Raw genomic sequence first — 21,863 nt, 5'->3', positions numbered from 1 at the left:
GTCGATGCTAACGCTATACGTGTTGGAGGAATTTTTATGTAGTTGTGACCGTGAGATAACCTAATGGAAACAGAACAGTCAAACTGGGATTCATTTCCGAAACACTCCAGTAGATTATAATCAACAGTAGACGGTGGGTCATGAACAGACGTTCTCCCAACACAAAAGCAAATTGTAACAGTACATATTAAAACCAATCGCCAGCCTTATTAGGCATTCTTGTGTCAAGCAGAATGATAAAGCGGAAGGCAGTGCTAAGGCTAATTTAACCTTCCTTCACACACACACACACACACACACACACACACACACACACACACACACACACTCACACACACCTTATATCTGTATTCAAATGGTTCAAATGGCTCTGAGCACTATGGGACTCAACTGCTGTGGTCATAAGTCCCCTAGAACTTAGAACTACTTAAACCTAACTAACCTAAGGACAGCACACTCATCCATGCCCGAGGCAGGATTCGAACCTGCGACCGTAGCAGTCGTGCGGTTCCAGACTGTAGCGCCTTTAACCGCTCGGCCACTTCGGCCGGCTATATCTGTATTGAATAGAATTGGGGAGAAGAGGAGTTTGTGGCACAACTTGACTAGAAGAAGGGATCGGTTGGTAGGACATGTTCTGAGGCATCGAGGGATCACCAATTTAGTACTGGAGGGCGGCGTGGAGGGTAAAAATCGCAGAGGGAGACCAAGAGATGAATACACTAAACAGATTCAGAAGGATGTAGGTTGCAGTAAGTACTGGGAGATGAAGAAGGTTGCACAGGATAGAGTAGCATGGAGAGCTGCATCAAACCAGTCCCAGGACTGAAGACCACAACAACAACACAGTAACTTAACCTCGCAGATAAACGTGCTACTTACAAACAAATGGCCAATGTGATAGTAAACGGTAACATACGCCTCTCAACAACATGTACCTTAAATAAACTAGGTACAACAGTTTATAAAATCATTTACCGACACACATGAAACTAGTAGCAGTACTGAACAGTGTAAAGTTTGAAATGATTCTGAATGTAAATCAGGGGGTCTGCTAATGATCATAAACTACATCCTCATTGCTTAGTACAGGGTCTCTATGCCTGTGCATTAACGAACTTGCGTTAGAATAGATAACACAGTAAATAGTTCTTTCTTAAACTCGGTTTGAAGCAACTAAACAGAATGCATATCTAACTACACTGGCTCTGAAGGAGCCTGTGTATTGCTTCATTAACTGACTAGCCTAGTACATGAGGACCCTTAAACTTTCATGATTTTAAAAACCATGCTCATTAACAAAACTACACCAGTATGTTTATAAATGGTAAGTATTTTTATCGTTAATTATTAATTAATTAAAGCACAACAAACTATAACTCTTTAAATAACAAATGTGCTTTCATAAGCAGTCTTTTGAACTGCTCAAGATAGGATTCCTGTCCACGTTTGTGATTTGGGCTAATCACATGTTAAGGTAAGAGTTTTTTTGCAACACCACAATTATTATTATAAAATCAACCAAATTTCACAAATACCTGGTCCGTTTACAGTGTCAAATATAAACAGTGTAGTGGAAGGCTGGTGGCACTAGTGGCGCAATTTGCAGTGGCTCTTAAACAGGTGGCGATGCAGTCATAGCAGTACTCTTGGCCTCGCCCTGTTACATACCTTCTTAGCGTCGGAATTATTTTTGTAGGGCCAAAAACCATGCTGTGATAATGGTATCGCCAAATGCAGCATCCGAGGCCCATAAATACTGCCCTTAAGCTCTTCTGGCCTCAAAACTCCAGGAATATGAGCCACAGTGATCCGCTACTGCTAGCGAGGTGTTAGCCACAGCACTGCTCAGCCTAGACTCCTTACCCGTCACTAAAGACGAGTTGCCACTCGCGCGCCAAGCACACCTTTTCCACTCCACCAGGCTACTTCCCTAGCTGCGGGGTTCCCCACATCTTTTACATTCAATACTATATTCCCTAACTATAGACCAAGTCATTTACAGTACATTACATAACAATCTTCCATTAGTTATTTAAATCCAACAGCATAATTTAAACACCATCGTTCAAAAATTCACATAACTGAATTACGAGGGTAATCCCAAAAGTAAGGTAGCCTATTTTTTTATAATTACATAGACCTGTTTATTTCTACAATGGTGTACATCAGTTTACAGCTTGAACATTTAGCTATTTTTGTAGACACTGTGGCAGTTTTTGTATGCCCATGTCATACCAGCTCACCGCCATGCTGTTCAGAAAGTTATGAACCTGTTGTTTCACCTCGTCGTCGGAGCAGAATCACGTTCCAGCCAAGTGTTCTTTTTACCTAGGGAACAGATGATAGTCACTGGGCGCCAAGTCAGGACTATAGGGTGGGTGGGTGATTATATTCCACTGAAACTGTTGTAGGAGAGCAACGGTTTGCCGAGCGATGTGTGGGCGAGCGTTGTCTTGGAGAATGCGTACGCCCTTGCTCAACATTCCTCTTGTCATGTTCTGAATTGCCCGTTTGAGTTTTTTTCAGAGTCTTACAGTACCTGTCAGCGTTAATTGTGGTCCCAGCGATTCAGCTCCGACGACGAGGTGAAAGAACAGGTCCATAACTTTCTGAACAGCATGGCGGCGAGATGGTATGGCATGGGCATACAAAAACTGCCACAGCGTCTACAAAAATGCATCGACAGAAATGGTGATTATGTCGAAAAATAGCTAAATGTTCAAGCTGTAAACTGATGTAAACCATTGTAGAAATAAACAGGTCTACGTACTTATAAAAAAAATTAGGAGACCTTACTTTTGGGGTTACATTCGTATGAATACGTAGTCAAAGAATTTCCATGATAGATAAAACATTCTACACAAGCAATACTACAAACTGACGTAACAGAAACATCGATACAGACAAAAAATATTTCGAAAATAGGTGTTATACGAAATAACTCGATAACTACCACGCACAGAATTATTGATACAGAAGATGCAGAACTCGTTCTGCTACCAAACATGAAGTGCACAAGCATTTGACGATAATCCCGATTTAGGTTTTCCGTGGTTTCCCTAAATTATTTCAGACAACTGCTGGGATTGCTCCCACTATAAGGCCGCGTCCAGCTAGACTTGAAAATATGTAAATGCCTTTATGTATGAATTATTTTTACTTTGTTGTTCTTAAATTGTAATACCATGTCATGTCCAATATCCCTATAAAAATGATCCACTGGCGGGTACTATTTCTGCTGTAACAACAACAGCAGCAGCAGCAACAGGATGAGTTCTAAGAGAAGATGGAATGTATCAGTGTACAGTCCGGGTCGACTTTGAGGCGCTTCAACACTGGCAGTTATTGTTGTTGTTGTTGCTGTTGTATTATGGACAGTGGAGAAGGATGAGTATGAGGACTCATCCTTCTTCTATTCAAGCTTTGATTAAAGCAGTTTACACGCGCACTGGTACACTCATGAGACGAATGCCGTCATTGAGGGGCGTGTGCTGTATTACGTTCCTTATGGGAATGACTGCGGAGAGGAGTCCTGGTAACAGCTGCATAGATATCTGCATGCAGACAGGGCAGGGTGGCAGCTCGACTGCTGAGTCAGCACAAGTGATTCTACACACACAACAGGCAATAGAGGATGTGTCTTGCAATACGTTTAGCTACACTTCCGTCCAGTTTTGTGTTGCAAATGAGCTGTACTAAAGCGACTTGTCTTCTAACGACTGTCTTCCGTAAATGTAACAACGTTCATTGTTTTGTTTTTAGCATCTGTGTGGCATCGCAGATACAATCTGTTTCTCCACACTTTTTAAATCGAAATTACGGTATAATTGATTGTATTTAGTGATTATGTCTCGCTATCGTAATTATTAATCCATACACTTTTTCGGTCTAACCCTTACGCAAATTTGATTTCTGATGCCTTGAAGCATCTCTAACACGAAGTAAACTCATACTGAAAGACGAGTTAATACTGTGCGATACCTACATACAAGTGACAATCCGATGTGTGTCTGAAGCTTAAAGAAAGGCGGATAGGTAACAAGAATTACCCGTCAGATTAGATTTCTGATATCCCTCTCTCTTTATCTCTCACTCTGTCTCTCAAAAACGGAGGGGGAGGGGGGAAGGGGAGTGGGAGTTGGGCAAACTAACTGCTTGTCTTTCAAGACAAGTTTTGTTCTGAGAGCTCTCGACGAGTCCCTCGTTGAACTGCTGGAGCTGGGAACAAGTTGTCGGTTGCTCTTCTACTCGCCTCCTTACCACGGACCAGGCGCGTTCATTCGAGGGTGTGGGCCGAGTTGGTACGACCACGATATATGATAACGACGCTGAATCAGTCGTACTCCCAGTACTGTGCAAAACCAGTTACTTTCTGTCCCACAGCGCAATCTCAAGTTTCCATATCACGATTGTGCGCTGACAATTGCCTGGGATTCCTACTGTGTGTCCGCTCGCAGAGTTTGTCTTCTGACAACTGCGGTCTGTATCTTGTCGGTCCTTCCTTGCTGCTAAACATTCTACGATGTTTCATAGTCTCTGTGCCTTGCTTACATAGACGAGGGTAGTATGTGCGTGACCAAGCTACCTTTAGTCCTGAACCAGATTCATTGTGTTTCTTGTTTGAAAGGTTTCACAGCCGTCGGCAGTCTTCTCCTCTGCACTCAACGTATACAAACTAAGATTCTTTTCGTGATGGCAGAATGTGAAATTTTTGCGCTCGCGTGTCGGCTAAGACCGCTGAACATTTTAATTTAACGAATTAGAGAGAGAGAGAGAGAGAGAGAGAGAGAGAGAGAGAGTCGGCTAACAGAAGTAAAGCCTTTTTATTAACATGCTTTGTAAGAACCAATGCTCTCATTTTTGTGAGTCAGAACAGAATTAAGTTGTTATATCTGAAACGCGTACGTTTCATAGGCAGCGATGGCGAGCCATGACAATCTCTGACCAGAGAGCATGTAGTCAGTTCAGTTGCGAAAGAGTAATAGCGCGCGAGAGTACAGTGCAGTTGCATGTGGGTAGTCGGTAGTTGCAGTTGCGAGTTAGCTGTTGTGTGAGGAGTCGGCGGGCGCCGACATGGCACTCTGGTCGAGATTCAGGACGAGATATATTGTTAAATAAGGTAATGAAGCAGCTTTGCGCTCAGCTAATAATGTATTGTAATGGATCTTAAGTGAAATTAATTTGTTCAAGAATCGCCCCAATAATAATTTTGTTTTCAAACCAAGCATTTTAACAAAACAAACATTTTATTGAAAGAAAATTTCCTTTGCTTTTCCTCCAAGAATCAGTTTATCGCGCTGGTTATTGCACAGGGCCTAAGGTTAGCGCAGCTGGCCTTATAAGATTTATCATGTTTAGCATAACGTTAATTTTGTGGGGACTTAACATCTTTGCACACTTTTATTATCATTGACTTTTATTACTGTGGCAAGCTAACATATGGGATTATTTGCATTTTTTTTTATTCAATTCATATCATTTAAAAAAAATTACGGGGAGCTTACACTAGGTTCCAGTTATATTTAATTAGTGTAACCTCCCCGTAATTTTTTTTAAATGATATGAATTGAATAAAAAAAAAATGCAAATAATCCCATATGTTAGCTTCCCACAGTAATAAAAGTCAATGATAATAAAAGTGTGCAAAGATGTTAAGTCCCCACAAAATTAACGTTATGCTAAACATGATAAATCTTATAAGGCCAGCTGCGCTAACCTTAGGCCCTGTGCAATAACCAGCGTGATAAACTGATTCTTGGAGGAAAAGCAAAGGAAATTTTCTTTCAATAAAATGTTTGTTTTGTTAAAATGCTTGGTTTGAAAACAAAATTATTATTGGGGCGATTCTTGAACAAATTAATTTCACTTAAGATCCATTACAATACATTATTAGCTGAGCGCAAAGCTGCTTCATTACCTTATTTAACAATATATCTCGTCCTGAATCTCGACCAGAGTGCCATGTCGGCGCCCGCCGACTCCTCACACAACAGCTAACTCGCAACTGCAACTACCGACTACCAACATGCAACTGCACTGTACTCTCGCGCGCTATTACTCTTTCGCAACTGAACTGACTACATGCTCTCTGGTCAGAGATCGTCATGGCTCGCCATCGCTGCCTATGAAACGTACGCGTTTCATATCTAATGTTTTTGTTTCGTTTGATTGTATATGAAATGTGATGGTGGAACAGAAAATCACCCAAATGACAAGATAATGCATAACAACTTCGAGAACCAGAATAGCAAAAAATTTTGAGGAAGTTAATAACGGAAGACCAAACGAACTGCGTTACGTGGAAATCGTGGGGTGATGTAATAGCAGCATGTTGTTTTTCTTTGTTTTATTCATCCGTAGATCCTTTTACAAAGATACTGGACATGTCTTGGTATCGCACACGGGTCTAGTATGACGAGGATGGGACAGGTAGTCTGTCATGGCTGCCATCAGTGCCGTCTCTAGGCCCACATTTATCCGCCTCACAGCGCTATGGAGGTGTGTCCGATCGCACCACTGGAACAGCTCAACAAGGTTTACATTGGTGCCCCTGAGCTTTCTTGTAATTGGTGGCCTACACCTCGCCCTCGCCCAGTACCTAGCAGCTGCACTTTCTTCTTCTTAACACTTTTTTCAGGCAGGCACGAGCGGAGGAGTGGGCTTCAGTAGTTACGTGATCAAATGAACAAGGTGTTCGCTGTAAAAAAAAAAAAAAAAAAAAAAAAAAAAAAAATGCTGAAAGCGGGTATACGTTGCTAGAGAAGGGGAGAGACCACCAAGAAAACCCCAGGTGTAGCTCACGAAAATCTGTCATGGCATAGGTGAGCGGTACAGGAGCGTGTTAACAGGACAAGCGCCGATGGGCAAGAAAGAGCTGAACTTCAGCACAGTTCCTTGCGCGTCCGCGCCCGTCGCCCGAGGCAACAAATGATTTCTCCCGCGCCACCCCATTGGCTGAGGAGGTTGAACAAAGTTCACTGAATCCGTCCCTTGTTTAGCACCGCTTACTGTGAGAACCGTGATACGTCGGAACCCCGCGCTGAATGCGTGATATCGTGGCGGCCTGACCAGCGTCCAAGCTAGCTGCCGCGTCTCAGTAGGGGAAAAAAGAAAAATGTCGGTTTCTTAAGAATTTATCAAATCTGTCTTCTCCAGTGCGGGGTAAATCGTTTCAAAGATGCCACAAATCAAGTGGAGATATTGTTTAATACACCCATGAACAATCAACAGGCAAGAGGGCGGATCTGAGTTTATGTAGTAAGCGTAGATGGACGGTGGTACGTAAGGCGTTTACGTGTGAGCTGTTTGAGTACTGCGGAGGAAGATTTGCATTGTTCTTATCACTTCAGTGTGTGGCAGGAATGGATAAATTTTCATGTATTGATTGGAGATATTGGGTATCAGCATTTTTAAGTTTCTCATACTGTTGAGTTAATGCAATGGTGAGTATTCGAATAAGTTTGGTGGTGGCGAGCAGGTGTCTTCTAAATGTTTAAGTCGCACATATTGGCAGGTGAGCATACCATGATTATTATTTGAAAGGGCAGTGCACGATGCATGAAAGTGTTCCAACGGTTTGCATCAGTGTGGTCGAATATTGCAGATACAGTTTTTAGTATATATCCTCTTGCATTAAACCACGTTCGCTTTACGCCATCAGCGATGTTGCATAATTATTCACCGACTTTATTAACTATATTGATTACATCTCTCAGGCAACGAGAGCATGAGGTTGCTTAGTGCTAACTAAAGCGTGTTCACATTTCATTAATTCCTCTGTTACATGTTGTAATTTAGCCTCTTCATTGTAAAATGGTAACAGCTTGCGTTCTGTAAATGTTATAGCCTGATGCGGCGTATGCAATAGATTGTTCACACGTTTAAGCAACTCGAGATGGTTGAATGTGAAATGACGGCAATCCAACAACGGTGGTTACACAAAGGGGTATAATGCCACACCTCATCTTGTTACACCAGGTAGGAAGTAGAGATCCACACGGTAGATAACAGAAGGGTATGCAGTGCAGCACTCGAGTTCGCAGACAGGTCGTGTGATCACAGCGGCGACGGTAACTCGACTACCTAAAAGTCCAAATTCACAACCAAAAGATGAAGTCGGAAATGCATATCGCTCAGTTTAATGACAGAAACGATATAAGGATGCTAATAAACTGGTTCAGTTCGCAGCTTGAAGTATGCTGAAGGATTAGATTCTAATAGACAGGGTTCGGCAGACAACGATGATACTAATGCACAACCACTCATCACTAAAGGTCGGTGACAGAGCCCTCAGCATACAGGGACTGACGACCCAATTACTGCTGATGAGTGTCAGATCAAGCATTTTCTTTCGTGAAGTAGGGACTGTAAGAGAACACCGCTATTACAGGGCTGAAAAAGGCGTAGGTAGTAAATTCTGATTCTCGCGGGAAACCACGACCAGCACTTGTGGCTGGAGGTGTAAAATGCGATCATGAAGCAAAACCACAAAGGGAACAGATATAATTCGTTTCTACTGTCGCTGGTTAGTAATTTAGTATTTATAAAATGATAATTTCCACAACTTTTATTTGGAAGTTGGGCTAACTGATTCGCTAGCAAACCTGGGACGTGGCCAGAAGTTTGCGTGTGCAAACTCGTGGAAATAAACAGAGAGGATAATCTCCGGATAGGCTTGGGGTTGGTGATTTTTCATCCAAACAATAGTTTCGCAAGCAATCCTTGTACTGCGCACTACGTAGGCTTGCTGTATCGGCATTGGGTTGGCAAGAGTTTAGGAAAATTGTATGAGGATGTAAACTTGTTTTTGCGGAGCATTTGCGAAATGCCCGATAGTGTGTTCCTTGGGCTACAGGAAATGCATGAAATAGGAAGGAATGACGGTGGCTTCCCTAGGTGTTGGGTCCTATTCCCGACAGGTGAACGCTGGTGAGGGATCAAAGATTTTGTGTAGGGAAGCGAGTGCGACAGAAGTAGCTCTCAACAACAAGCTGGCGACAGAAAAAGAGTGCAAATTATAGGGCTCAGCGTTGTGGTATAAATCGAAGTCATCAATTCATGTGAAGGACATTCTCCTGAAGCTCAACACATCGATGTATAACATGAGGTTTACAAGTTCATCATATATGTTGTATATACCTTATGATGGGATTCCAACAATCAACATCCTAGTCAAGGCGAACGGGTTTGCTTATATCTTGGCAGGGTCTCAAGACTATAACAGCTTAATGGGGGTGGATCGGAATTATCTAGTTGGTGATGGTACAGGACCAAGAGCATAACTTGGCATCAATTGCGTATTCGGAGAGTGTCCATTCTCACGACAGTGTTTTATAGAAAGAGCCTGGTCGACGTGGTAGGAAGGGAAACGAGATCGCTCAGTGATATTGGCTGGAACAGAGGAGATAGAGTACCAGTGTTGGTGGGAGAGTTTAACAAGGGACTATCCTCCATCAGCAAAAGAAGAAATAAAGAATAGCGTGGGTAGCTCAGCACTAGGGTCTGAATTAAATAGCGGCAGACTCAAATTAACACGGTAGCAGCCAGCGGCAGTCATCCATCGGTATCTGGCAGAACTGACATCTGTGACCTTGTCCCTGTGGCGGCGTAAGGAACTGAGCCACCAAAATGTGTCAGAACTGGCCTCTATCTGTTACGAGTGTGGTATCAACTCTCTGCAGGTCCATTCGTTAAGCAGGTAATACTAAATCCAGTGGCAAATTCCGTAACTTTCACATTGAAATGTGCCTTGTGGAATTGCAGACTCTGTCAGCATGTGATTGGATGACCTGATAATTTCGCCATGACTTCTGTAGGACATGTATCTCAGCATCGAGGTTAAACAAAGTAGTACAAGTTATAGTGTGTTTGCATATGCGATTCGGAAGATTAGTAGCTTCATTGTATATATTGAATCACTAATAGTGTAATTATATAGGTGTAATTTATAATAAATTCATAAAGAGTCAGGTACAGTAGTCATTACATCGATTAAAGCAGGCCGAGAGGAAATGGGCGAAGATAGGAACTGTTCCTAACATGGGGGTCGATCTAGAGAGCTTCTGCTCTGTGTTAGACGTGTCAAAATAAGACATAATGTTATGTAAACAGTATCAAATATCTCAGGTTGTGCGTCCGTTAATAAGGAGGTCTACTGTAGGGAGTTAACTGATGTGTTTCAGTTCTGTGGGCAGTGCATTCCTAAGTGTCCGAAGCGTCGGCAGTGGGGAGAGTAAGGTAACACACGAGTCAGCCGTATGACCGGCGCGTTTGCATCAGCCGCACTCAGGTTCATTGATGAACACGCAGCGCGGCTCACTGTTGCGTGCTAGAGCGGCAACAAAGTGTCCGGTTGCTTCACGCAGGGATGCGAGAGGCGACCTTAAGTACTTCTCCGTGTTGCAGATTGATGCTGCGGATAAAGACATCAATTGCACGCACCTCAGCTTCTTCAAGAAGGTTGTCATTGCGGTTCGTGTCCCAGTGATGGGTATAACTTTTGAATGAGACGATTCTAATGCGGCCGGCAAATTGGTTAAAAACTTGCCCTTTCTTTTGGCTGTGGCTGGACAGTTTGTCACAACAGTAACTAACGCTACGACTGTCAGAAGGTCTTTTGCCAGGGTTTCAAATCTGACATTTGTATCTTCAGCGAATTTCAGTCGTGCCACATTCTACAGAAAAGTGTCGGGCCAGGCGTAAATTCGACCCGCATCACCGTCATTTTGCAAAGTGGTTTCCACATTATCAGTGGGCTTTCCTGAGAAAGAGGGAATGCAGTAACGGAAAAACTACTGGCAGTAGTAGAGGGGGTAGGCGCGACAGTAGCCGAGCTACGTTAGACTCCCCCCAGCTTCAGCAAGGGGAGCTTGGACGTTGAAATCCATCTTTATCAGGGTTTCCATAGTGGCTTGGGCTACTTGGTTTTCGCAGTTCAGCATTCTTCTCCTCCAACTCTTTGTGTTTGACCGTAGCATCTGTAAGTCTTTGGTGCAAGGAATCAGTAATGTCTTTATGCTCATTCTCTGAGGTGGTTTCACCTCGAGGTAGGGTTTTTGGACGCATGGTTTCAACAAATGGCCCTGCAGCATACCGTAACGAAGTACAACAATCTTAGTTGGCAAAGGCTCCATACTTTTTCAGGGTGCGAGGCGGCTCGCACATTGACCGGCGACAGGATGCAAAAGCAGAAGCTGGCGACACATTAACTGCTTCGCATGAAGACTGTGGTGTTGACGACTGATGACCTCGGAAGTTGGAAGTCGCAAAAAAAAAAAAAAAAACAACCAACTTGTGTTGAGCGTTGTGGCACGTCGTGATGGTGCAGGCAACATGTGGACAGCGGCGGTGAGGTGAGAATGACACAGCTGTAGAGCCTACCGCCCTGACGGCGACAGCAAGAAGTTGTCGAACGGGCGTCGAGTGGTAGAGGGGCAGCAACCGGCGGCGACGAGACGGCTGGCCAGAACAGCCGAGTACAGCAGCGGGCATAGTGCCACCGAAGCGGCCCGCGCACGGCAGCGTAGTTCAGTCACACATGCACATGTGCACCGGAGGTTCCACGCTGGGGATGCGCGGCGTAGCAGGAATGGGGTTCACGCGCTTCACAGTGCTGGCTGGCTTAAGCCGTCTATACACGGACCGTGCAGCCAATCGTTGAGCATGCCGACTTTCTGGAGTCATAGCGTGGAATAGCACGTAGGGAAGTATCTCCGAACGTGCAGAGCAATATCTGACATGTCAGATATTCTGAACGTGCGATTGAACGTTGACCGATGAGTTGGCAGGACGCCAACTAAGACACATGCACGCCATTTCTGTTCGGTGCAGAATTGTGAGGCGCCATATTGGCTTCCACTTGAAGCCCGTATACCGTTTCTCAGTACCAGAAAACTGGGAAGCACTCGAAAACCCTCCGTTAATTGTATGGTACGTTGTAATAAAATGACAAACGTCATATCCGTGGTAAAATAATTATTGTAACTTTAGTATTATGAGAGTAGGCCATTTGAAATTGGCAGCATCTTGAGGATCCATTAAAAACGCATTGTTGTTGGTACAATTTGTTATAATTAAATTTCAATTAGTAGTATAGTTTTCAGGAAACCATAACAAGCTAGATCCGGTCTCTTACCACATGCAGTCACGGTAGTGTAGCGAGTAGCGTTACGGTTGCAAAGCGAACATATGAAGAGTTGAAACTTCCTGGCAGATTAAAACTGTGTGCCCGACCGAGACTCGAACTCGGGACCTTTGCCTTTCGCGGGCAAGTGCTCTACCATCTGAGCTACCGAAGCACGACTCACGCCCGGTACTGGCAGCTTTACTTCTGCCAGTACCTCGTCTCCTACCTTCCAAACTTTACAGAAGCTCTCCTGCGAAACCGCTGCAGAGTGAAAATCTCATTCTGGAAACATCCCCCAGGCTGTGGCTAAGCCATGTCTCCGCAATATCCTTTCTTTCAGGAGTGCTAGTTCTGCAAGGTTCGCAGGAGAGCTTCTGTAAAGTTTGGAAGGTAGGAGACGAGATACTGGCAGAAGTAAAGCTGTGAGTACCGGGCGTGAGTCATGCTTCGGTAGCTCAGATGGTAGAGCACTTGCCCGCGAAAGGCAAAGGTCCCGAGTTCGAGTCTCGGTCGGGCACACAGTTTTAATCTGCCAGGAAGGTTCATATCAGCGCACACTCCGCTGCAGAGGGAAAATCTCATTCTGGATATGAAGAGTTGGTGGTTCTCATGCCACTAAACCGATATATTTTTTCTTCTAATATTCGCTTTTTAAAGGTTCTGAATTCTTTCTTATTAGTTAAATTTAAGTGCATACTATAATATTCGAGTTCATTCGATTCCCTTCACCTTGTTCGATTCCCTTCACCTTGTTCGATTGGCTTTATGTTACAGGCCACCTTGCACTACTTGCAGTAAGATATTTTGCTGTTTTTTGAGTTTTGTAATTCACATTTAGAGATTCTGCTACTAAGTGGGAACTGATCAAACAAGAATGACCTTAGGATTTTACTAAAAAGTGAGAACGATGAATTAATTTTTATCTGGTGTGAACTACTGTTAAGTTTGTAGCGCGCTGTTTGTAATGGAACTTTCACAACTTTCCTTACTGACTGGACATGGTACTTCCCTTTTTGCCTTAGACAGAACAACAAGACTAACATATGGACAAGGGAGAAAAGTGCATTTTATTAGAGCTAATACGGGAATTTTACGCCCGTCCACTTCGTAAACAGTGTGATCTACGAGCCAGATGCAGCCGACAACTGCCCCTGGAGCGCGTTGCGATCGCGCTTACCACATTGGGGCCCACTTACTGTGCGCACGAGTCGCCTCGTTTCTGAGCGTTCAGCAGCACGTTGAACTCGGCGCGCTCAACGTTGACGTTCGACAGCACGGTCCGTGTGCCGACGGCTTTACCCTGAGCCAGAGGCCGCACCAAAAAGTTTTGCCGTGCGCGCGTCCATCGTTAACACGCGAGTTACTGCTGGCAGCCGACTGCAAAAGGAGCACTACTCCGGACCGGATGCTGAGATGTATCCCACTTTGACACCAGATTATTCAGGTGGACATGATATTCAGGTGGACATGAGTGGAGAGGGTGTGGGGATCTAGAGTTAGGTGATCAAATTAACAATGTATTTGCCGCAAGAAACTTACCCCAGAAGAGGTTTTGTGCTGAATGTGGATACACGTTGGTGCTTAGTGAAGGGGCGAGGCAACCGAGGGAACTCGAAGTGCAGCTCACGAAAATCTGCCATGGCACAGGAGAGTGGAACAGGAATGTGTTAACAGGACTAGTGCCGACGGGCAATAGAGAGCTGAGCTTTTGCGCAGTTACTTGCGCGTCCGCGCCAAGAGCAACACGTAATTCATCCCGCGCCACCTGGTTGGCGGAGGCAGTTGAACAAAGTTCACTGAAGGCATCCGTTGTTCATCAGTCCTGACTGTGAGAACCCAAACACATTAATATCCCACGCTGAAGGCGTGATACTGTGACGGCTGTCCAGTGTCCAAGCTACTTGGCCTCTCAATAGGAGAAAAAAGAAAAAAAAAATATTTTATTGAGAATTGGTCAAGTCAATTCTCTCCAATACAGGAAGACGGGGGGGGGGGGGGGGGGGATCTGCACAGCCACCTGCAGCTCTTCTGCACGTAACTTTGGCCATGATAGATACACCTGTTTTTGTGTTGGTAATAAAATTATCAGATGTTGTTCTTTGTCACTAAACTTTGAAAAAACACACTACATGAAGTTCAGAACTTGTAAGGGGTGTCCCAAGAGTATATGTCTAACATACGATGACAAGAAGATAGAAGAAGTGGACAGTGTTAAATTCTTGGGATTACAGCTTGATAATAAATTCAACTGGGAGGAGCACACAACAGAACTGCTGAAGCGTCTTAACAAATCTCTGTTTGCAATGCGAATTTTGTCAGACATAGGGGATACAAAAATGAAAAAGCTGGCGTACTATGCTTACTTTCATTCCATAATGTCATATGGGATTATTTTTTGGGGTAATTCATCAAGCCAAGCTAAAGTTTTCCGGGCACAAAAACGTGCAGTAAGAATTATATGTGGTGTGAACTCAAGAATATCCTGCAGAAGCCTGTTTAGGGAACTAGGGATACTAACTACAGCTTCCCAATATATTTATTCCTTAATGAAATTTGTCATTAAAAATATATCACTTTTTCAAACCAACAGCTCAATTCATGGAATCAATACTAGAAATAAGAATAATCTTCACAAGGATTTAAAGTCACTTAGTCTTGTACAAAAGGGTGTGCATTATTCAGGAACACACATTTTCAATAACTTGCCAGCAGCCATAAAAAGCTTAACAACCAATGAAATTCAGTTTAAGAGAAGCCTAAAGGATTTATTGGTGGCCAACTCCTTCTACTCCATTGATGAATTTTCTTAGTAAAACCAACTGATTTGTATATAAATACAACATCACTTCTGCACAATTTCAGTGCAGTAATGTGTTCACTGAAAATTCGTGTGTGTGTGTGTGTGTGTGTGTGTGTGTGTGTGTGTGTGTGTGTGTGTGTGTGTAAGTATAATCTAACTTCTGCACCATTTCAGTGCAGTAATGTGTTTATTGTAAATAAGTATTACAGTAGTTGTATTACATGTTTATTACCTTATAAATAAATAAAAAACTTTTTTATTTTAAATTCAGTGCATTAGTATTTGTAAAATGACTCTTAGTGTTCATTAAAAAATGACGATCATTCCACTTGGGACCTGTGGAATGGTACATTAGCTTATTTGTTTTAGTTGCAAATATTTGTCATGTATTGTTGTTTTTCTGACATGTTCCACATCCTGGAGGACCTCCTCACTACGGATCAATTGGAATGAAAGTAAATCTAATCTAATCTTTACCATATCTTTCTACCAACTGCCAGTTCCCAACCACTCTCCTCCCCTCTCTTTCCTTTGATCCTGTTAAATTCCTGCCTTACTTCCTACAACTGTACCTGAAGGGCATAGTTTCCTTTCCTATTCCTCAATCAAAATGTTCCTACTGCATACACTGCAGTTCCAGGAGAGCGCCTCTTCTGTTTTCCATATGTCCTCTGCTGCATCATCCCCCCCCCCCTCTTCACCCGCCCAGTAAAAGTATATCCTACAAGATAGGCAACAATCCCACTACTCACTGCCCTACACTAGCTCACACATTTACCACTCATGTCAGCTTCAAAAGAACAACTAAGTTTAACTTTAAAGAAAGCATCAAGTTTGTCAAGCACTTGAGATTGGTTGTATGCGTGCTATTTGTGTACTGGTTCAGAGATATAATTACAAAGAATGTGTGTTTAGGGAATTCGTGGTACCAAGATTTTTAAACTTTTGAATTCAGAAAGTTTAGGCCTAGGTCGCGTTCATCTAACTGGTAAACAGTATGAAATGTGTTGAAAAGTATAACTTGGAAACTTTTATGGCGAGAATAAAAGATACTGAAACTGGTAGCTACCTTGTTTTAATTAATATTTGTAGTATTAAGGGAACATAAGTACAATTTTCAATGTTTGTCACGCAAAAAATTCATCCTACTTCGTGTCTGTTGGGATTTCAAATTACAAGTTATTTTTAAGAAAAATAGCAGTAGACAATCTGAATATTCACTTGTGTAACAAGAACAGGCTCTACAGCAAGTATACAAAACAAAATAAATTTGAATTTAACATTATTTACTCTTAAATAAGAACTTTTTGTGGAGAAATATACCTGTGTTCTCTCTCGGCAGCCATCTCGGATACCGATATGGCAGGGGGGAGACGGACGACACCACAAAGCGTCATCAGAGTGATTAGGCAATATATAACTCAGTGTGTATCCCAGGAGGAATCTTCTGTCAGTTGAAGGAGGTCATCCCAGTAGCAGTTCAAAGCACAGGTTGCTGTCAGCTGTCAGTGCTTTCAGTGGTGTCAGTGACGTCTGTCCCTGTGAACTGGTACTAATACTGACTTTGTCGAAACTGGTCAAAGAGGTGGAAGACCGCTAGCATCACTCGTGGGTTCTCAAGATAGATGGCAACGTGAAACAACATTTTTGATGAGTGATGGGATCCGTTCATCTGATCTGAGTATAATATCTAAGCCTAAAACCTTGTCAGTTCTATGATAAGCCGTGCTACGGATTTCTCTACCTGCACCAAAAGATGGAGTTTCAGAGGGCAGCCATGGATAGGCCAAGTATGTGCTGCACACTAGAAAGCATCAACAACGGTCGTAGAGTAAATGCAACAGCAGCATTTTTTAAAATATGTTACATGACATTATGAGATCTCCAGAAAGACACACATCTCTGAAACCAATTATTGGAACCAATTAGATTTCAAATGTGGAGGGAAAATTGAAATATCAGTTGTCAACTGCCAAAGCAAAGTCCCGGAATCCACGTCTCTCAAAGGAAGCAATCTCTTGTGTAAACCTAGGAACTGAGGGTTCATTGAAGCCTCAGGCAAAAGTATGGAAACTTTCAATAGCACCTATGACAGCTTTTCTGCTGGGTAAAGAAATGGAACAGTTGGCAGCATATGTTCTTCTAAAACGTGAGTATATTCCGCTCTAGTCATCAGTTTTCTCATTTCAGCTGCAGTCTTCCACCTCTGAACAGTCGAGGTTATCCATACCCTATATGCTGTGACAATAATGTAATACTGCAAGTGTCACTGGGTTCTTGTCCTCGTGTCAGGCTGTGCTACCAAGACCCATAAATCTCTTGACAGCTGGGAGGCTCTGGAGACAAAATGACATACGTGCTTCCTGATGGACGAATGTACTGGCTTGTTTTCTTGCAGGCTTGCAATGACAGAAACCAGCAGTGAATAGGGCAGTGGTGGACAGAAACTACTCCCACTGCAAGGTGTACAGAGGACTGTGCCCACTTCTGAAGTGGATGCGAATGTAGTTTCGATGCTGGCATCTGAAATGGCACTGCCTTGGCCTCTGTAGTTGGTTTAGGTCTTCCCTGTTTCTGGTAAACACAAAGATTTCCTTTGTTCTCCTCTTAATATCTTTTTATCTCATTTTCGCAGTAATATGGACAATGGTGGAAGATTAGTCTACTTCAATGTTTTGGAGACTTCTGAATGAATATACACACATTTCTGTTCTTACGCTCACAGTTAGCAAAGCTTTTGAGTGGGGGAGGGTGGGGGGAGTGGGAGTGGGAGTGGGTGAGTGTATAAAAGTTTATAAATTAGGTATATCATTTATGTATTGGTTCCCATCTTATGAAGATAAAATGTGGTCCTCTTAAATTAAAACAAATAATAATAATAATAATAATAATAATAACTTCCAGCTCTTAATAATAATAATAATAATAATAATAATAACTTCCAGCTCTGCTGAACGCTATTCCTTTTCCTTCACTTCAAATAAAATTGTCTTGAACAATTATCTATTGGGCAGTATTTGAAAGAAACCTCACATCCTTACCTCATTTAAATTTGGATCAAGTAATAGCTCTTTTAAACTGTCACCCTTTCAAATTGGGAACTGAATCCTGATGATACATGTAATTTTTCTAATTACAAAGCTAGGCATTGGAAGGTTTGTGATTGTGTCGACACTTTATTTTTCAGTTCATCGAGAAGTTTCAGGAGGTGAAAGATGCGACTCGTCTGGCAGCAACCAAAGCTCTGGCCAATGGTGCTGCAACAGGTGCGACACCTGTCACCTCTGCCAACGCGTCCCCCGTCACTGCCAGGGCCTGTGCCACAGCCTCCGCTGCTGCCGGGTGCGTAACACTAGTTGTCAGGTGAAGCAGTGTGCTCTCCATGTTAGAGTAATGTGAGCTGTGGAATGTGACTGGAGCCCATTCCTTAACACGGCTGCAGGTCCCACGCTCACCCTATTGGGGACGGCCCGCTGCTGGAACCGCCGGCCTCCTCCAACCCTGGGTCCGGATCCACAGTCAACTCCATGGCGGTTGCAGCACCGCCAAGTGCAGTAGTGGCTGCGGCGCCCTCGTCCGGACCGGTGAACAGTGGCCACAACCAGAGCCATAACCAGAGTCACAACCAGAACCAGAACCAGAACCAGGTGGGCGACACCAAGAGCCACCAGCGCACCCAGTCCCTGCCGGGGGGCGGCGGCGCCCTGCAGGTCAGCGCCTGCTACCTCTCTTCTTCCTGCTGGCCAACTGTGCTCACCCAAATACTGCTTCAATTCTTCTTCTTCTTCTTCTTCTTCTTCTTCCTGTCATCTTGTCATTGTTATTATTATTATTATTAAAATTACTTCTACTAGTACTACTACTACTTTAATGTCTGTGTTAACATTTCCTTAATTCTGTATGTACTGTTCCTTAGTTTCTCTGGCTTTGTAAATTCAGTATGTAGTATCTTGTTCTTAAAAGTCTTTATGCATCTTAATATCAATTCTCTTGTGCTCTTATTTTGCACATCTCTTAACCTGTGAGCTGGTTTTCGCTAATGCCCTTTTCAAGGAATGAAGTAATTTTAATTTCTTGAGCCTGTTGGTATTCAGTTAAACTGTCCAGAAAAGACTAACATCCTCTTTGGTAGTAACTCCCACATTTTCTCTATGCTTTGGTAGATCTCATTATTTCTCATTTTGCAGATCTCTTTTGTAATTGTCACATCAACAATTTTTTGTCCAGTCTGCCTTCCGAGGTTCCCCATTCCGTCATTGTCAAGCAGCTGTGTGTGTACATACTTTCTGGTTGTATGACTGTAGTATAGTGCTGCAGGTTTTTATTTCTAGAAATTCTTATCATGCAATAAATATTAGATTGTATGTTCTTCTCACTTTACTAATTTATACATCTGCTGCAAAAATTTCTGGCCTGCTTTGTTGTGTACTTTTTCTGTGCTATTTGCAGTAGCTGTTTCTAGTATATATATATATATATATATATATATATATATATATATATATATATATATAGAGAGAGAGAGAGAGAGAGAGAGAGAGAGAGTGTGTGTGTGTGTGTGTGTGTGTGTGTGTGTGTGTGTGTGTGTGTGTGTGCGCGCGCTGTATGGTTGTTATTTTTTGTTGCAAACAGCAGCAAATGTATTATTATTCAGTTGTTACAGCTTTTTAACTTGAGCTTTAATACACTGTACACATACGTACTTTCAGCAAAACTGAATGTCACTTACCTTTCTATTAATTTTTTTATTTATATTTGTAGATTATATCTTCTAATAGTCAGTATTTTTAAAGAAAATGAAATTTCTGTTCATATTTATTTGGCATTGTGCTTTAGCTTAAGAATGCTTTGTGATACAGAGGAACAACAAACAACTGTATGTGTATTGATTTCTACAAAATAACTTTGTGTGTGTGTGTGTGTGTGTGTGTGTGTATGACCACTAATAAGGGTCTATTTAATGTTCTCCAGTTCTATAATAATGGCATGTTTGCCAGTTAATAAGACAGGATCTGAAATATGTCCTATAACGTAGTACAGAGTTTAATTAGGCAAGCTTTCGGAGCCTGTGGTTCCTCCTTCAGAAAGAAGGGTTAAAGGGGAAGGGAGAGGGATGAAATAAAAAGACAGGAGAGGTCTAGGAAAAGGGGTAGATTGCAGAAAAGTCACCCAGAACCACGGGTCAGGGCAGACTTACCAGACTGGATGAGAAGGAAAGACTAATTGTTGGGGAAAGACTTCCCTTCTCATCCCATCCAGTTAGTCTCCCCTGACCCGCAGTTCTTTTCCTAGACCTCCCCAGTCCTTTTCCTTCACCACTCTTCCTTCCTCTTTAACCCTTCTGCCTGAAAGAGGAGCCGCAGGTTCCAAAAGCGTGCCTAATTATATGTTTCTTTTATATGTGTGTTCAGCTGCCACTCGGTGAGTAGATTTTTTGCCTATCCAATTACATTATTTTGTCAAAAATTGATTGTTTTCTATTATAGTACACAGTTTGTCATGTATGTTATTGATGTCAAATTTTTAATAAATATCTTAAAGCTGCAGAGTGCTAAGTACTCTATAATATGTGTGGTTGCGTTTTAGAGAAATGGGGAATGAAAGATGAAGCCTAATAAAACTATATAAAAATATCTTTCATGTTAAATAAAATGAAAGTAATAACCAAAATGGAGGTAGTTGCTCAAATTGCAAATCTGTGAAATCAGAATTTGCTGCTGGATTACAGTCAGTAGCTTATTGCTCCACGCAGCACATTGTAACATGCTCAGATCATCCTTGGAATGCGGTCCACAACTGGGGTAGAAACATTGCTGTCCAAGTCTGTCACTCTTCGGCAGCCATTCTGACATTGTGCAGTTTGTGAGTGGTGTTCCTGTAATGACACACAAAGTTTCAGCTGGCTCCAAGCATGCTCAGTTCAGTTGCTTATGAGCAGTTACTGCGGGCCATTCCAGTCACGGGATTCCTGCCTACTGGAGGAAGATGTTCGTGAGATGGGTGCAGTATACGTGTACATTATAAGCTAGAGAGATTATCCTGTTACTGAAAATGTTTACTTTAGAGCCATACAACAGGCTGGAAAATGTAGCCATCTGCTTACCTTCTTTGGTGGTGTGGGGCAGCCAATAATCAAACATGGTGCTGGCCAAAAACTTGATTGATCCACATCTGTACTGAGTCCTTGGGCCTCCGTACCTGAGAAATGCATTGGTACCTGCCTGCCTACACATTCTTCAACAGTTGTCAGGCTTCAGCCAAGTATTACATTCATTGGTGAAGAGAACCAGGCAACACTGATTCAGGTTCCTTTTAGTATGTGTTCCCTTGCCTGTCAAGAACCAAAATTGGTTATGTGGAGAGAATTGGGGTTGACATAGATTTTTTAGTTGCCTTGAAATAGGCAGCACACAGTTCTGTTGTATTCTCCTCGGACTACCATAATTTGTAGGTAATGATTATCAGCTGGTGTTTCTGCTATGGTGCACAGTGTCAGCTAGAAATGACCCTGTGAGGCATATTCAATGATGGAAAAGTGTACACGAGCCATATTCATGACTGGAGTCGGAACTTATTCTGTGGAAATGCTCTGAGAAGTCAGTTTAATGTTACCTCGTTCACACAGGTGACTGAATGTAGTGATTTACTGCTGTCAAGAATATCGAGCAAGAGGTTTCCACCAAGAAAATATGAACTGTGCAAGTCATGAGGATGGCACAAACCTTTTCTGAGTTGTTTCTGTGTGGTAACATTTGGCAGCCAATTATTTAGGCACATGCACATGTGTATTCAGTTTTCTCATATGTTTTCTCTGGTATTCTGTATACAGAGTGATTCAGGTGGAATGTCACATAATTTGCGAGGTGATTATGAATGTAAAAATAAACCAAATAAGTCATGTGAATATGTGTATGAATTTAGATTGTTGCGGAACTG

The 21,863-nt window shown here is 42.6% G+C and overlaps 1 protein-coding gene across 4 annotated transcripts in view; it reads left to right on the top strand.

Moving 5' to 3' along the window:
- LOC126190869 (homer protein homolog 2) overlaps positions 1–21,863 on the top strand; it is an 864,566-nt gene that overhangs the window by 765,953 nt on the left and 76,750 nt on the right. For 3 of the 4 annotated variants that reach the window (XM_049931464.1, XM_049931465.1, XM_049931467.1), the window contains 2 exons: positions 18,115–18,269; positions 18,370–18,637. In XM_049931464.1, coding sequence (XP_049787421.1) covers positions 18,115–18,269; positions 18,370–18,637 — 423 coding nt within the window. The remainder of the gene's footprint in view (positions 1–18,114; positions 18,270–18,369; positions 18,638–21,863) is intronic. The other variant, XM_049931466.1, reaches the window with a different exon arrangement.

The sequence above is a fragment of the Schistocerca cancellata genome, chromosome 6, assembly GCF_023864275.1.
Source record: "Schistocerca cancellata isolate TAMUIC-IGC-003103 chromosome 6, iqSchCanc2.1, whole genome shotgun sequence".
In the NCBI taxonomy this organism is placed as follows: Eukaryota; Metazoa; Arthropoda; class Insecta; order Orthoptera; family Acrididae; genus Schistocerca; species Schistocerca cancellata.
Note: the sequence above shows the minus strand (reverse complement) of the source record. Positions and strands in the feature narration are given on the sequence as shown.